This window comes from Eutrigla gurnardus, assembly GCF_963514095.1.
Source record: "Eutrigla gurnardus genome assembly, chromosome: 2".
Taxonomy (NCBI): domain Eukaryota; kingdom Metazoa; phylum Chordata; class Actinopteri; order Perciformes; family Triglidae; genus Eutrigla; species Eutrigla gurnardus.
In genome coordinates this window covers 9,444,451-9,461,719 of record NC_139916.1, presented here as the reverse complement: position 1 = coordinate 9,461,719, position 17,269 = coordinate 9,444,451, and the positions used below count along the sequence as shown (strand labels likewise).

Below are 17,269 nucleotides of genomic sequence, written 5' to 3'. Positions count from 1 at the left end.
TTTAATCTTAATCTTAAAGTTTGACCGCACGGTCAAGTTTTGCATCGCACTTTGAAAACTGCGTGTCATTTTGAGAGACAGCACGAAGAACATGCAAGTTAATGCATACAAATTGCCTATTAATAGTTTAGTTCGGTCTCGATGTTGGTGATGACGGTGTTGGAAATGAATTAAGTGGTATCACATCACCTCCAAATCTAAATGTATCAAACAATTTTCCCAAAAGGAAGCATGAGATGCCCAATCAGAATAATATCTAAACAAGACTTAAACACAACCTAAAAGTGGGGACTTTGTTTCCGCCGGTATTAGCTAATAATAGCACCACCCCAAGTCTCCTTTCTCATTCCAATTTTCATCTCGGTTGGAAAGGATGCTGTTTAAGACCCACCTGTGCAACTAGAATAATACAGTAATTACCGTTCAAACTCAGGATGCTCTTAAACATAGTTACCAGGGATAAATGAATTAAGACTCTTAAGTTCTGTATATTTATTTTAAATAATGAGGGTTTTTTTTTTAAATGATATGGCCGGGTCAAGATGATGCTGAGGCACCACTTCTCACATCTGTGAGTGTTTTATTCACAGCTCAGTTGGCATCAAAAGAAGACATTGCTTGCTTTCCTCTGACATGGAAAAAGTAAACATTCCTATTGAATTCTATCCCATTTTACTGTATTTCTACAGTTTGACATTTTTAAATTAGTAGTTAAAGTTAAATGTCATGGTGTACATGCAGCCTACCTGGTTATCATCCTTGTCCATGCTGGCATCATCTCTCTTAAGGATGAATTTCTTCTGGAAGTCCATGTTACGTTCATCCTTGATGTGTTCAGAGAACCTTTGTTCTGGGCTGCAGAAAAATAAGAGGACAAAAGTCACGCTTTTTTTTAACATAATGAAAGAGTTAAATATAGGTAACAGCAAAAAGAAGCATGTTTAACAGCAGATTCCACTGTGAATTTGCCAATGTAAGTTCTAGTACTAAATCTGAATATCTTTGTTTGTCCACTGAGTTTCATGATTTGTGGCTGTATGCCTAAAAATCCTCACACATTAACTAACTGTTCAAGTGCATCTGGCCGCAGTTAACATTATCAACACCTCAACACGAACACACATAAAAGTTTATAGCAGTGGGATTCTTCCGTTACCTTCATGCCGTGGTTTTCACAGCAATCTTAGCCACATGGGTTTGTTATTGCTTGTTCCCTTGAGGCCGTTTACATCACTTCTGGATTTAATTTCCTGATAATTGTACCTCCCTAAACCCCAATCAACACCATTACAATCCTGGCATCTGGACAACAGTGAATAATGCATTTCTTTAACTGATTTAATGATTGAATAAAGTAAATACATTCAATGCACACCTATATAAAAATATGGGGGGGAAAGGAGGAGGAGGTTTTTTGGGCTAAGCTGGCCCAAGAGTCCCACAGGTAACGTTTGGCCAAAAGGGCTGGGGTGGTTGAAGTAAAAACCTGAATGAAAGAGGAGTTTTTGGGAGACTATGGAGAAGGACTTTGAGTTGGTCTTAAGGAAGTTCTGACAAAGTTCTCTGTTAGATGACTCAGAGAGGGTCAGCAGGACTTGCCTCAGGCTATTTTCAGTAGAGGAGAACTACGGACCCGGACTGGGGATACTGTAGAGCGGTCCGACAGACTTGAACCGAAGTGAGAGCTGTGTTCGTACACTTGGCACAAATTCAAACACGCTCCCATTGGGTATTGGATTCTTCCTGGGTTGTCCTTTATCACCAACCCTGTTTGTGATTTTCATTGACAGGATTTCAAGGCGCTGCCGGGTGGAAGAGTGTCAAGTTTGGGGATATCTATACAGCCCACTAGCCTGGGAACGTCTCGGGGTCCCCAGGGAGGAGCTGCAAAGCATTGCTGGGAAGAGGGGCGTCGGGAATGCCCTCTTAAGCCTGCTGCGCCCGTGACGCGCCCCCGGATAAGTGGAGGAAAATGGACGGATGCAATATAACTAAGACTGCTGCTGCTGCTGAAGTTCTGACCAGAGAGAGTACACTCACATGCGTGTGTTGCCCGTCTTGTTGATGATGACAGCCTTGCCCGTCTGATCTACATTGTGGTCCATACCGAAGTAGGCAGCCACACGGTGCAGTAGCATACGGTGATAAGATGTCATCTGAGGAAACTTCTTATACTGGTTACTGCAGCGGACACAAAAGACAAGCATGTCATTTCAACACCGCACTATCAATTGCTTCAATCATTTTTATGTTGAATGCTTTAATATCTATTCTCATTATGTGTAACTTTTTTTTCAGTATTTAAAATATTTTATTCTTATATGTTATTTCTATGAACAAATGACAAATGGATTTGCCTTCAAAAGGAGTGTGCCAAACACCAGGCTTTCTTTAAAAAAGAAAAAAAAGAAAAGAAAAGTGGTAAATACGTCAATTTTTTGTAAAATAAGGGTAATTCATTTTACTCAATTGAGCAGAAATCATAATACTTACAAAAATAACACTATTATTTTTACAGGGGAACAGAGTCCTAAGCCTGTACAATGTCTGCCTCATAAATATAAACTACAACTTGCCATATTTAATGAATTACCAAAGAAATCTGTAAATAAAAAGGAATGGATGTAGATGGGCTAAATTTAAATAAGACAGAGCACTTATGAAGGCTGTGGCTTACTTGTCGTCATTAATGAACTCCAGGATATCTTGTTCTAGTTTGAGCAGCATCATTCGATCCCTGTTGGGCCGGGGGTGGGGGTGGGGTGGGGGGTGGGGGGGGGGGGAGAGAGAGAGAGAGAGAGAGAGAGAGAGAGAGAGCTCGTCAGTGACTAGAGTGCGGCAAGCATACCAACCAAAGATCAAAGGTGTGATGTATGGCGATAAATACTTGGCTCACTTCTATTACAATGTGAGCCTTCCTAAAATCTTTTTTAAACTACATTTTTATCAGACCTTCTTTAAACAACTGGATGAAATCATCTTGCCATTTCTTGGGGGTATAAGATATTTTGTATTAACAATTTTTCTACAGACTCCTGCAGAGAAGAGAGGACTATTCGACAATATTATTACTCAGCTGCAAACGCAGCAACCCTCCTGCTAATCCCACACTAGCCCAAAGACAGAAACATAATGAAACCATTTTTGATTGTTCCCTTTCATCACTGCAGTACACGGTGCTTCAGGAATTGGCAGGTATTTTGCTAGTTAGTGCATCCAGTATGTAAAAGACCAGATTCATTTATATATATATATATATAATATATATGATCAGCTCTATCCCAACTTATTGTTTGTCATGTTGTTTTGCTGTGCTCCTGGTGTTACAGCAGTACATCTTTGATCACAACATCATACCTGGGATTGTTTTTCAGTGTGTTGACCAGAAACTCATGAACGTCGATGCCCGTGGAGTCAGTGTATTCTTGACTGGAGTCTAACGGAGAGGAGGGAAACGTAAATAGGCAAGAGAAGGAAACGGTTGAGTGACTGGTTGGGTACGGTATATAGAGACGAGTGACACTTCAATGGGAGATAGAAAGAGCAAAGTCACAACGCTGCTAAGCATAGCTCCTAAAATGGCACTCAACACACCAGCAACGACATTCCAGGTTGTTCAGGGAGGATAAACATAAGAAGCAGAAACCAGCTTGCTGTTCTTCTATGCTTTCACACACACACACTCACACACACTCTCTCTCTCTCTCTCTTCAGGGGATCATTTCCACTATTTTCCACTACACGAGACAGTTGGGCGAACCATTTCATCTCCGCTGCTCTCAGAGTCTAATGATGCCTGAGGGCCTCTGCACAGAGAGGAAAGTGAGGTAGGTAATTATAAAAGGAAGAGGGAGGGATCCCATTAACTTCCAAAGAAATTAACTTGACATTATATTAGATTGGGTATTAATAATACAGTGGACATGACATTAACATGCAACAGGCCCTGCGAAAACTTTTAAAATATGGGCTATTTTAACTGACACTGTTAAACCAACCAGACCAAGAACAGTATTTAACCACCAAAAGGTACATCTTACCACGTGACAACATCTTCCGTGGAGTCTTGTCCTTCTTCTCCTTCTCTTCATTTTCATACTCGTCCTTTGAGGACTTCTCCTCTTCCTTGTCTGATGGACAGCTGATGTGAAGCTGGATGATATCCTGGGAAAAACACATTTCATTGATGAGAAAATATGGTGCATTTTAAATTGATTTTGTTACTTTGGTACTGTTAATCCTACACATTCTCTAGTTGCAGGGGTTTGGAAAAAGGTTAGGGTAACAGTACCGACTCTGGAGGTCCATCATTGAACGGACCGGAGGACTCCTCACACACTGCCAGACTCCGTACTAACTTCAGTTTGGCATTTGACTGAAAGAGAATCACACATATATTATCTGTAAGAATAAATACTTTTTTTTATGGATTTTAAATTAATCTGATCAGTTTATAAAGTTACAATATCCAATATACAGCTCAAAAACAACTACTAATAAGAGGATGGGAAGCTGCTATTGAATTATCAATATAATAATAAATGTTTTTTTTGTCGTTTTAAATCACATTTCTTCAAATTCTAATTCAGATCAGCATTTTTTGTTGGAAAATAAACATTATTAATCCTAATCATTTTTATTCATTAAGGTTGCGTTAGCTTGCTGCCTATTGCAGGTTCTAATGTTATATTACATTATAAATAATACATGTATATAAATAACTTAGGTGAGTGTGTTAAAACATAAAAGCATGAATAATGACTGATAACAGAGTTCCCAGAGGAATAGAAGAGAAGCTGAATACGGACATGGAGAACACAGAGCTTCAATACAACGCAGATGATTAGGATGCTGTCCCTTTGCAGTTTACGTATTAGTTGGAGCAGGGCAAGCACGGGCTGTCACATTATAAAGCTATTCTCAAAACACACAGTCATTAGGTTGAACTGTCCATTTGTGACCAACCACTGCCTTGACACCTTTAAAAGATGCATACATATCTAAAAACAATAAACAATTAAGATTTGTTTATTTACTGAGCAAACCAACATGTCGTTATCATATTATAGTCTTCATCAACTGTCTGAAGTGGGTGGGTAAGGTCACGGACCTACTTTTAACCCTCTCATGGGACTAAGAATAAGGTTGTCCACTGTAGTTGAGAGGATTAGCACGTTAATAATGGAAAGTCATCTTATACAACAAGCTAGCAGTGGGTTATTTCAGGGAGCAGGAAAGTTACAAATGACTTACCTTGGCCCTTTTCCTGCCATGGCTGTGATTAGGAGCCCGTTTCTGTAAGATAATTTTTTTCATTACTAATTCTAATAAGGTGAAGCATTAAATACACATTAAAAATCACCTGCTAGGGATTTAACCATGTAATGCAGATTAAGCACGGATACACACATTTGTAATTGCTTCTAGCACACATTGTGTTTCCCACACTCGTGTCGTACCCCTGAATAAAACATTTCATGTAAGATGAATTAAATGTTAAATCATTTGGATGCGTAGCGAGAGAGAGGGTCCGCCAACGATGTGGACGGTGAAGAACAGGCCCTTGCAAGTGATCAATGATAGTCAGAGCAATCGCCAATAGCCGATGATATTGAAATGTTATTATAACATTAATAAGCTAAATTTAATTTGCTCCCTCATAATTACTGAGCACCGCTACGCTCGCTGTGTGTGTTTGAGAGAAAGACATTTCACTGGCACTTGCAACACCGTCACATGGGTACGTACACACACACACACACACACACACACACACACACACACACACACGTACACACACACACCCTCTGGTTATAAATATAATTTAGAACTTATTTCAGTGCAGAAGTTTTTGGGAAAAAAAAGATAAGATAAAAGAATAATTTCCAAAATGATTTTATTTAATGCAATATTATAATGAATCCATATTGTTGACAGCCTGTCAGGTCTAGCAGTCTGCCTGTGAACTTGCCTGCTTGAGTACAGGCAGATTCCCCTCACGGAGAAATAAAATCCATTATAAAAGTTGTTTTATTCCCACGTAGCAGTCATGAAAACTATTTTGGTAGCTAAGGGAGTCGCTGTCTACTCAGGAGCTGCTGACAGACGAGCAGAGACGTTCATGGAAGACGGAGTCAGTATGGATTGGATGACAGTATGCACCACTCACGACTCACTTCCAGTGGGGGTTCCCAGGTACAGAAGCACAAAGCAAGCAATAAAGGCAGCAGTCGCTTACTGTTATCTGTGTCTGTCTAGCGCTAATGTCACAAACTGCTGCACCGAACTCCATAATATTTTGGGTGGTCATTTATGGCTGCATCCTCAAGGATTTAGCATCACATTAGAGCACTGGTTGTTGCAGACACACCTATGCCCCTTTTCCACAGAGGCATTTTGAGGGCCGATTGGGAGCCGGTGCCAAATCGCGAACCAGTTCTTCCAAAGACAAAGAACCGGCTCACTGTGCATTTGACAGATAGTGAGTACCACCAACTGTGAAGTTGGCCGATGCTTCTAGATTTCTCTAGAAGTGTGTCCTTATATTAAAAATAATCATATCCCTATGTCTAACTAAGTCAGTTTCTACCAAAAAAGGTTGTGTGTGCATATAATTGTATCGGAAGAACATGGCTTAACTGTGGTAGATTGTTGTTTTGCTGTAGCAAGGTTATTGCAGAGCATGTAAACACCCTAATGTCCTGCCTTGAATATTGTTTTTATTAAATTATTAAACAAATTCATTGTTGTAATACACACTGTAATGGTCCAAAAATTCCTACTAGCACTTTCAAATGGCCGTTTCCTCCCACCTGTGCATCCTGTGGGGAGCTGTCCTCAGGCTCCAGGCCCTCTCCTGTCCCTTCCTTGGTGCCCTGTGGTTGAGGGGAGGTCTTGCCTCGACTGCAGGGCTCAATGAGTGGCCCACTCTCTCCCTCCTGCTGGATGTCTGTTGTCAGGCTCACTGACATCTTCTTAGGGGAGGGGGAGAGGGTGGGAGTTGGGGAGGGGGTTGGGTGGAGAACCCAGGAGTGGCTGAGGACAAAGAGGCAAGAATAAAGAGTGAAGTTACTGCTCTGACATTTTAAACACCAAAGGGCTGTAAATGAATAACATCATCTGACAATGGATGACCACTTATAAAACAGAGAAATTGAGAGGAACATAGAATATTTGTGTTGAATGTATTACTGTGCCATCTACCTGTAGGTGGTACCAGATCTTTGCTGGACTCTGCAAAGTGAGTCTGGATGGGAACCACACAGAGGAAGATGAGGGGAACCCACTAAGGTAGTATACTTGGGTGGGCTGCAGCAGGGGGCGAAGCGCAGTCCATAGCAAGCCTTAGCCTTAGGGGTGGGGCTATGAAGAGAAACAACACACAGGTGAGCAAAACAAGCAGCTAAAACTGTATATACAAAATGACAAAAAATGGTCATCAGTTCATCCATGAATCTAAGTGGATGTTAATGACAAAGTTGAAGAAATTCCCTAAAGGCATCTGATCAGTTCATCCTTGAGTCCAGGTTAACGTTTGGGCCGAATTAGAAGAATGGAACTGACACACACCCCCAAAAACATAAGGCCTCCAGCCACACCTGTCACCGCCTCACGGTTTTACTTTCTTCTTTTAGATGCCACTGTGTTAGGGCTGTTCGATTCTGCCCAAAAATAAAATCCAGATTTTCTTCTCTCAAAATCCGATTTTCGATTACGATTATTTTGTGAAATGACAAAAGGCAAAGAAATGATTTCAAATATGCTGTTTTTTATTGAACATTTTGCAAATAATGTCCCCATTTGGGATTTGAGGGCAAACCTTGCTCTTATTAAACAAAAAATCCCTCAAGGGATTAATATAAAGATATAATTAATTAACTTTTACCATCTGGCTTTGCGCCATGTTATCTTCTTGTAGACCTCTTGTAAACAAATAAAAACAATCCCTTTTGGATTAAGAGAAAAACCTCACTTTCACATGTATCTTAAGGTGTGTCCATTAAACAAAAATGAATGAATAAAGTGCAGAACTTTAACTTAACTAAAAAAATCGATTTTACGATTTTCACGTTAAAGGAAAAGTTCGGAATTTTGGACATAGTTCCTCATTTCCAACTTACCCGAGGTGATATAGGTCGGTGGAGACCGTTTTCAGCACAATTGGTCCAGTCCTTATATTTGCACAAGTCACCGTTGCTAACTGGTGTTGAGCTAGCGCACGTCAACGGTAACATCCAGCCTGTCTCTAAAAACAGCTTTAACTGCTCTGCAGATCACGCGAGACAAATGTATTATAACGTCGGACTATCGATGTACATGCCAGTGTTGGTAGAATAATTTTAGAAATTAAACCAACCTTGCATTTTCAATGATAAAACATTTTGAGGGACTAGTTTCTCAGCAGCAGCGGAATTTTACTTTGCGTGTTAGTAGTAGTGCGTAAAAATGAAACCTAAGCGCCCTACAGTCGTGACAGCTAGTACTCGTAGCAGCGTTAAAAACATTTTTTAAATTATTCTACCAACACTGACATGTACATCGATAGTCCGACGTCATAATACATTTGTCTCGGGTGTTCTGCGGAGCAGTTAAAGCTGTTTTTAGTGACAGGCTGGATGTTACCGTTGACGTGCGCTAGCTCAACACCAGTTAGCAACGGTGACTTGTGCAAATATAAGGACTGGACCAATTGTGCTGAAAACGGTCTCCACCGACCTATATCACCTCGGGTAAGTTGGAAATGAGGACCTATGTCCAAAATTCCGAACTTTTCCTTTAACATTGTCCGAAGCACATAATCGCGATTACGATTTAAAATCGATTAACCGAACAGGCCTATACTGTGTTTTAGCGAAAGCCAGAAGTTTTCCATTCCATTCATGGGTATTGGGAGTTAAGATAATATTTGTACTTTTATTCATTTAGCTGGTATGATCGCAAAAGATACGTCTTTAGTCAAGCAATATCACAAGACTATAAACATGCATAATGAGAAAAAGGCAGCCATATTTACAGCAATCAGGTGAACTGAAGAGGCAGCAGCTAGCCAGCCGGGCAAGGGGGAGGGGCACACCAACAGGCCAGCCACCACCTCAGCGGTCCTCTGGGGCCTCTCTCTTTGCTCTCCCTCCAGCTCAGTGCAGCAGCATGGTGTGTCTTCCAGTCAGGAGCCCTGGACACCAAGAACAGAAAGGGGAAGACACGAATGACGTCATGTTTCACACACTGAGTGACTCATCGCTGCTGCTGCTGCTGTTTCTAGGAGGGGGGGGGGGGGGGGGGACAAAGCAGCTGAAAGCTCAGAGCCTACTGGCACACAGAGCTGCAGATTTCTAAAGCGTGGGCAACACTCTTTATGAATGGGAAATGTGTTTTCTGAGAGAGACGACGCTCTGCATTTTCCCCCTAAAATTCATACGCAAAAAGCAGCAAAATGTCAGAGCAAGAAGGTTCATTTGGCAAACCTGATGACCGAGTGCAGCCAAAATGAATAGCTTTCAATTTTGTGGGGTTTTGTTATTTACAAGCTTGATCTGCTTACATAAATCACTGAAATTAGATAATAAAAGGAAACCGTTGCATTAGCAGTTGAACATGCAATCAATGGACCTGGATGCTTTGTTAGACAGAACCGTCTGAGAAGCACAAAGATCTTTTCCATCAAGAAAAGCCTTCAGTACCAGTCTTTGCTCTTCTTCCAATTAAGAAATACTCTCCAGTTCCGTTATCATTTATGCTTTTGCTAACCAAAAAAAAAGGAGAGTCATTGTTGTCCTCCGGCTGAAAGCTCATCTTAATTCAACTTCCATTTAGAGTCGTTCCTATATCTTCATGAACAAAAATTGTTTTTACTGCAATAATCCTATGCTTATCGTGACTCGGAATCTCTCATGCCCTCACTTACATCCTCTAATTTACATCTCTAAACCCATTTTCCGAAACACAACACAGAAGCCGAAATAGCTTTGGGGTGAATTCTGGCTGTAAAGCACTAACTCTGATGTCTTTGGCCTTACAGACATTAAAAAAAAACACAAACAGATGAACAACAATCCATCCGTCCTGAGGGTCAACAGCAGCATAAATGCTAAGTATGCATCAAATGATCAAATGCCATATGCATACAAGCATGCAATAGTGAGATGAAAGTGAGCACAAATTCAGGCATCATTCATGATCGTGATTGCCTGCATGCAGCATGGCTGAGTGCCATTCATGCATGTCCCTGCGCCTGCACTGCTGTGCTGTGCTGCAGGATAGAGGAGATGAGTGAACAATCTCGGCAGGGATTCCCAATGTGGGGGGACCCAGGCAATGCAAAAGCAAAAGCGTCATCAGCCGCAGCATCAGCAGCATTACAACACATCACTGACCAGGACACCCACATGCCCCACATCCACTCTGCTTATATAAGCACGATGGAGAGCAGCCACACCGACTACTGAAGGTAGATAAAAAAAAAAATGTCCGATATAGTCTCTTCAAAATAAATCGCCTTATGCTCACTCATCCAATGTATTCTTGCACCAAAAAGAATGATTAGGTTTTAGAAAGCATAGATAATCATTCATTACAAGTGTCAATCTTAAGGCTGAGCAAACCAATAGCACAGCAACAGCAGGGAGGGGTTGCAAGAGAAAAATTGTGAATCGGAGACAGAAATGGGGTGCTGAATAAACCAGCTTTACCTAATCTCTCTCCTCCTCCTCCTCCTCCCATGCCTCTCATATTTCCTCAGCGCTCTCCTCCACCACCCCCCCCCCCACCCAATCAACACACACAAACCAGCCCACAGTGTTGCCAAGGAGATGGTAACGTCTTTCTCAACTGCTGCCATTGGTGCGGAGCAAGTACCAGTGAGAGGTGCAGGAAGAAAACGGATTACGATTACAAATAAATACATGGATTGTAATGTGCATAGACGGAGGGATACCGAGAGAACAGGGCAGGATGGAAAGAAAAAGTGAGGGACTGCTTGAAATCTTAATCTCTGATAGAAATAATGCAGGCTCTCGGTCATCCAGGTCATGTGATATCAAGTAGTAGAAGGTAAAATTAGTGCTGAACTGATGAAGTGTAAACAACCATTATTAGGCAAATGGAAATGGCACCTTAAACACACATGTACACCCATTAAAATGACAGATTAAACACAAGCAATGGAAAGGAAGGTTTGCATCAAGAAAAAAAATTAATCGAAACTCTGAGCAGAGCAGATGAGGAAACCAAATCTGCCACTATTAATGATGCCCTAATGTTGATGGAAAATAGTGATAATACTTATATTATACTATAGTGATAATTATCTTGATACAGCAGTATGGTCATGATGTCATGGTATCGTGATAACTTCCCTTGTCCAACACTATTATACTTCCATTACTAGTACTAATAGAGTTGGGCAAGGAAAGTTATGACAATATCATAACTTTCCTTTTCCAACATTATTGTACTTCTGAAGCTTGCGGGCTCTTACATTGGAATCCCTGACGTCGGGCAACCGGTGGTGTCACCCACCAAACATTACCCTGCCCCTTGTGTCAGGTTACCACACAAAAGACTGCCAATGGATTGAGAGAGTGTGAGGCAGTGAGCGAAAAAGAGAAGAGTGTCTGGTCAAAACGGAGTACTTGAGACAGTAGGCTAGTCTAACTAAATATTCCAAGCAAGTGTGAGCTCACTGTCAAATTTAGCTGTACCAGGTCTAGCGGGGTCAGGGTCTCAGCAATAGTTAGCAGCAGGGCAAGCCAAAGAAATGAGAGGAATTCTGCTGCATGGTAGCTGGTTAGAGTGGAGTGTCTGTCTTTATTATGTCTTTTAAATGATTTTTAACTTACAACTAAAGTGTGGTTCACTGAGAACAAATACATGGAGCCAAAAGCATTTTCTTTTCTAAAGAGAACCAATATATTAATTACAAAAAAAGCTGCGGTTGGGTTTGTCCATCCCTCTAGCCACCTCTTCATTTCTTATACATGCCAGCAAGAGTGCAAAAGAACAGAGAATTAACACACATGTGTATGGGTAATGATTGAGGGCTGCTATTATTATAATGGTTATTATTTTCATTCATTGCATTTTTTTCCAAATTTCACAATGGAGAAGCATAGGGAAGCAGACATGCCTCACCATTTTCTCTGCAGAGGCTGAATGAAAAGATGAAGGTGAATGGCAGCGCAAAATGCTGCAATCGGGAGTGAGCAAGCGCGTACAAACCCACAGACGGCAGTGGGAGAGACATACACAGGCAGTTCGATCCAGTTCAGCTCCTCTGTATTCAGCCGTGTACCTCGTCCGTTTGACGTCAGAGAGAACCCATTTCACAAAAGCCAGCAAGGTTATGTCTTCTCTGTGTGTGTGTGTGTGTGTGTGTGTGTGTGTGTGTGTGTGTGTGTGTGTGTGTGTGTGTGTGTGTGTGGGGCTCAGTGCAAGCTCAGTGCCTGCCCATATTATATATCAGCAGCGTTCAAAGTGTGTGCGTACCGGTGTTTGTCTGTGTCAGAGAGGATTCCCCTCTGCGTCGGTTGCACAATCTCACTCAGGGAGGGGACGGAGGGGTTTGGCAGAGCGCTGGGGACTATAGTGGAAGGGTCCAGGCACAGTCGCACTAAAATGGCCTGTGCTATGCAGAGTTAAAAAAAAAATGGATATATGCTGTAATGCATAGCTGACACATATGCACAAGTCCAAAATACCGTGAATACGTTCAGACGTAAACGATATGAATGTGATTAAGGAGTACGGTGCAGAAAAACAGAGCTAAGAAACTTGGCTGATGACAGCAACGATGACATGGAGGAAATGAAACATCCTGAAGGCAAAATAACAAGAAACAAAAACACAGATGAGGGTGAATGAATGAGCAAATGCAGCAGAAGAAAGGATTTCTTTTTTCCATCTACATCTCTCAGTGTCCTTCTCCCTGCCAACCCCATCTCTTCTTTCTCTCAGTGCTATGAGGATACCCCTTCCTGCCTTCCACCCCCACCACTCCAACCCCTCCCATCAATATCTCTCTCTCCGTCCACCCACTTCTAAGTGTTAGCTCTCTGTCTCTCTCTCTCTCCTTCTTCTTCTTCCTCTTTTAACGTGTCTCCTTAAAATTGTCAGGCCTACTGCTGACGCCATCCTCCTCCACTCAGCCAACCCACTCAGTCCCTGTGGGACGAGCTATGACTCATTCTCTCCCTCCTTTCCTCCCCTCCCTGCCTAGTTACCTACCCACCTTTCTGTAGCTCTCTCCAAGTCTCCCTCTGACGCTCTGACTAGTTATAACCTATGTATAGTTCTCTGCTGCGTGTGGGAAGGTGTATGAAGAGAAAAACATTTAAACTGGAAACACAAGGAGAAAATGGGTAATACGAGAAAGAGCTGTTGGCCAAGTGAATGACAGTCTCCCTTCTGCACGATGAACGAATGCCAGCGGAGAGAGTGGGGATCCTGATCTTGCATGAATTAATGATGAAGGAAAAAGTGCTGGAATGTGGGTGAAGGTGAGAAATGTGATAAACCACACGGGCCACAATTAGATAAGTAAATAGGAATTATTAAATAATTAAAAGTGAATGTATAAAAGTATGAACAAAAGAAAATGTGAAATAAAAAATGAATCTTCAACAATAAAACCTTTATTTTAAAAAGAACAGGGGGGCTGTTCTTTACGTTTCACGGTTATGAGATCCAGAGATGTTTTCTACCATTAACATCTTGAAATGTTCATTTTAGTGTAGAGGGTGCAGTCTGTGACACCCTAACCCTAACATTCAACACTCCTTGCTATTTTCCCCGAGTGTGGGCGCAGCTTATTTCATCAATTTCCTGTCATGGCCGATTGAAGCTGCAAGGAACATCAACTTAAAAGTCTTTTGTCCGAATGACAAAACGCTTTACATACCGTGGGCTTTTTTTTTCATGCAAATAATTTGCACGTCAATATATTTATTTCAAACTGTTGCTTTTCTGCTGTGTAATATTCACATTCTGTGTGTTCATGACAAAAACAGCATAATTTCTTTTCTGAGCTTTAGCACTATGAAGAAAGGCATTAAGCAATAAGTTAATGCCTAATAAAATGAGTTGCGTCTATATTAATAAAAACAACACAGAGGCGTCGTAGGTTGATCTACGAAAGGAAACTTTATTATTCCTTTCAACCTTGACAAAAAGGCAGAACAGACCAGATCCTTCCATTGTTCCTTTCACAATAAAGGCCCTAGACATATTTGTGTTGCATTTTTGTGTTGTTTATTCTTCACACGTCCAAAGGCCTTAATAGATAGAGGAAGTCAGCAATGTTACATATTTCATGTCTGAAAACAACAAAATATAGAACATGAGGTTATAAAGCCCCCACAAAAAAAAATAAAGCCCATTAGCAACGTTTAAACTACGTATCTAAATTATCTGGAAATCCCTGTTCCTTAATGCAGTTCTATTTCGGTCTTCTCAGTGGGTCGATCGGGAGAGACCCCTGAGGGAGTGTGTTGATAAGACCACCAGAGCTGATTCCACAGTATCACAAAATGGATGCTGCTATAGTAGTTTCAATATCCCATGACCCTCATCATACACATCAGACAAACATGATCAAAGAAAAACCACCATTAAAATTCAACCGCCACATAAATAAAATAGCTTTAATACTGTGGTTCCAAGCTTTTAGCAGGCATATGTAGACTAATTTATTTGTTCCAAATAGAAAAAATGAAAAAAAAAAAGATACCCATTTCATACTCATATTTTATACAGCCCGTGGGTAATTTAATTAGTGTGTGTGTGTGTGTGTGTGTGTGTGTGTGGGGAGTAAATCAATGCCCTCTACAATGAAACAAGATTTTGCCCATTTTAAATTGTGAAAAAAAACTATGTGGTGATTGTAGCAGGCCACAAATAAATCAATGAATGGGAAACACCGCACCTTGTCAGGGTCTCCTTATGTATTGTAACAAAGAAGTTCTCTCTCTGATTCTCTGTTTCTCTGCAGAGCATGTGCGATTGTTGAATGAGGTAGGACTATGGCAATTTGTAAGCTTTGTGTTGAACGATCTGACTGACAATATTCAGAGAGCAGAGTATCAATTCAAATTTCTACACTCCTAAGGATGGACAATAATACTCGCATAACTTGAAACATGAAACACTGGCCGACAGCTACTAATAAAGATATCAGCCATTCGAAAAGAGGGGCATATTTTAGTCTTTAAACATTCTGGCAAGTCCTACCATTCATGATTCAAACTCATTTCTTAGCGGTCCAAAAAATACATCAATAATTAAATGTGGAATGATCTGGTCTTTGCAAGTACGGTGAAGAGATTTGAGATGCTCAACATTAGCGGATGATGTGAAATAAATAACTGTCAAAATAAAATTGGATGGTAGCTTCTGCACTCATTATAAACCGTATGTAATTAATCAATTATTTTACTGTTGGAAGAAGGAGGAAGCAGTGGAAGAGACTGGAAGAGAGACGGGAAAAGGACAAAAAGATGGAGGAGCAAGCAGTGGCTAGTGAGACAGGAAGAGAGGAAAAACTTCTCAATGATGAAACAATCTGTGCTGTTAAGCGATTGGACCAGACTTCCACCAATGGGAGGACCAGCTCCATGGCAACAGGCTCTGTCACCAAGAGAAAAGCAGCCATATCCCTCAACACCCCCATATTTTTCTCTCCCTTTCTCTCTCACGACCCCCCTCCTTTCCCCAATTACAAGGCCTGGTGTATTTATCACTGGGTACACAAATAAAACAGCACACAGACACACACACGCACACAAAACACACAGCAGTCTCATGGGTTACTTATAGCCTGAAGAACACAGATCGATCATACAGACACAACACACAACCAAACAAGGCTTGCAGATGTGCACATAGACACACAGACTTAATGGGGCTTATACAGTGATCAGAATGCGAGTCATTCGCACACACAGTTATGTAAAATGTGCAGATTGGCGACGACTCCCTTCAAACACACACCACACACACACCACACACACACCACACACACACCACACACCACACACCACACACCACACACCACACACACACACACACACACACACACACACACACACACACACACACACACACACACACACACACACACACACACACACCATCCTGATGAGAGCAGTGGCTAACTATCAGGTCTGGTGGAGATGAACCTTGAACTAAACAGACAAAAGGTCACAGACATCCAGAATAAGGAAGAGTGAGAGAGTGTGTGTGTGTGTGTGTGTGTGTGTGTGTGTGTGTGTGTGTGTGTGTGTGTGTGTGTGTGTGTGTGTGTGTGTGTGTGTGTGTGTGTGTGTGTGTGTGTGTGTGTAGAATGTTCAGGCAAGTAAAATAGCACGTGTAGTTAAACATGTTCTGTACAGTCTCTGCCAATACTTCAAAGCTGAAAAAGATTAAAATAGAGTTTTCCACAGTATTGCACTACCTGCTGTAGAACTCCAACATTCTTTTCCATATGACCAGTCTCCATGGTGTGAATATTTATTTATTTTATTTTAGTAAACCTTTATTTAACCAGGTTTGTCCCGTTGAGATTAAAAATCTCTTTTTCAGGGGAGACCTGACCTATATCTAGGAAAGCCCTGGCCTGGCGGAGCCCTGAGGGAGGCCCATCTATAACTTTATTGTCACTGTCCCTCCTTGGCACTCTGGATGTCTCTTTTTCTCTCTGTTGAGCTGGTGGTATTTAGTTGACTGACCTCTAGCTTATGATGCATATTTTATATCACACCGTTAGGCAGCTTCCTCCTGGTCACACATTCTTAAAGGCCAATCACCTGGTCAAAGGTACAACTTCCTCAGACCTCTTAGTCTAGTTTCCGAATGGTCATTTCTATCTCTTGCCACAACTGTCCATCTCTCACCCGATATTTATTATGTTCTGTCCTATTCATTTTGAGAGTGGAGTGGAGCAGCAGCAGTTTCTGCTCCCCCTCAAAGTATTTAGTGATCACTCGACTCCATATCTCCCATTTGCTCTCATATCACACCCAGGGAAATCCCGCTTCATTGTAAATAAGCCCATTATAATTCCTAGCCTGATCAAAATGAATCAATTCATACAATTCAAACAACTTGTAAGCATGCTGTTGAAGCAGAAATGTGAAACCACACTCGGATACTGTCCGACTGCCCACTCTTCAATAATGAAGATCTATACAGGCTCAATCAATTTCCATGATTAGCCCACATGCTGTGACATAGTCAAGTGTGATGGATGACCTATTGGGGGCAAAAGAACAAGAAAAAA

The 17,269-nt window shown here is 41.4% G+C and overlaps 1 protein-coding gene across 7 annotated transcripts in view; it reads right to left on the bottom strand.

The window, feature by feature from the left end:
• r3hdm2 (R3H domain containing 2) overlaps nt 1-17,269 on the bottom strand; it is a 44,107-nt gene that overhangs the window by 15,923 nt on the left and 10,915 nt on the right. For all 7 annotated transcript variants that reach the window (XM_084023418.1, XM_084023417.1, XM_084023419.1 and 4 more), the window contains exons 3-12: nt 9,014-9,172; nt 7,204-7,362; nt 6,813-7,035; nt 5,254-5,295; nt 4,292-4,375; nt 4,041-4,164; nt 3,358-3,436; nt 2,678-2,737; nt 2,041-2,181; nt 747-855 (exon numbers count right to left, since the gene is read on the bottom strand). In XM_084023418.1, coding sequence (XP_083879544.1) covers nt 747-855; nt 2,041-2,181; nt 2,678-2,737; nt 3,358-3,436; nt 4,041-4,164; nt 4,292-4,375; nt 5,254-5,295; nt 6,813-6,971 — 798 coding nt within the window. In that variant the 5' untranslated portion in view covers nt 6,972-7,035; nt 7,204-7,362; nt 9,014-9,172. The remainder of the gene's footprint in view (nt 1-746; nt 856-2,040; nt 2,182-2,677; nt 2,738-3,357; nt 3,437-4,040; nt 4,165-4,291; nt 4,376-5,253; nt 5,296-6,812; nt 7,036-7,203; nt 7,363-9,013; nt 9,173-17,269) is intronic.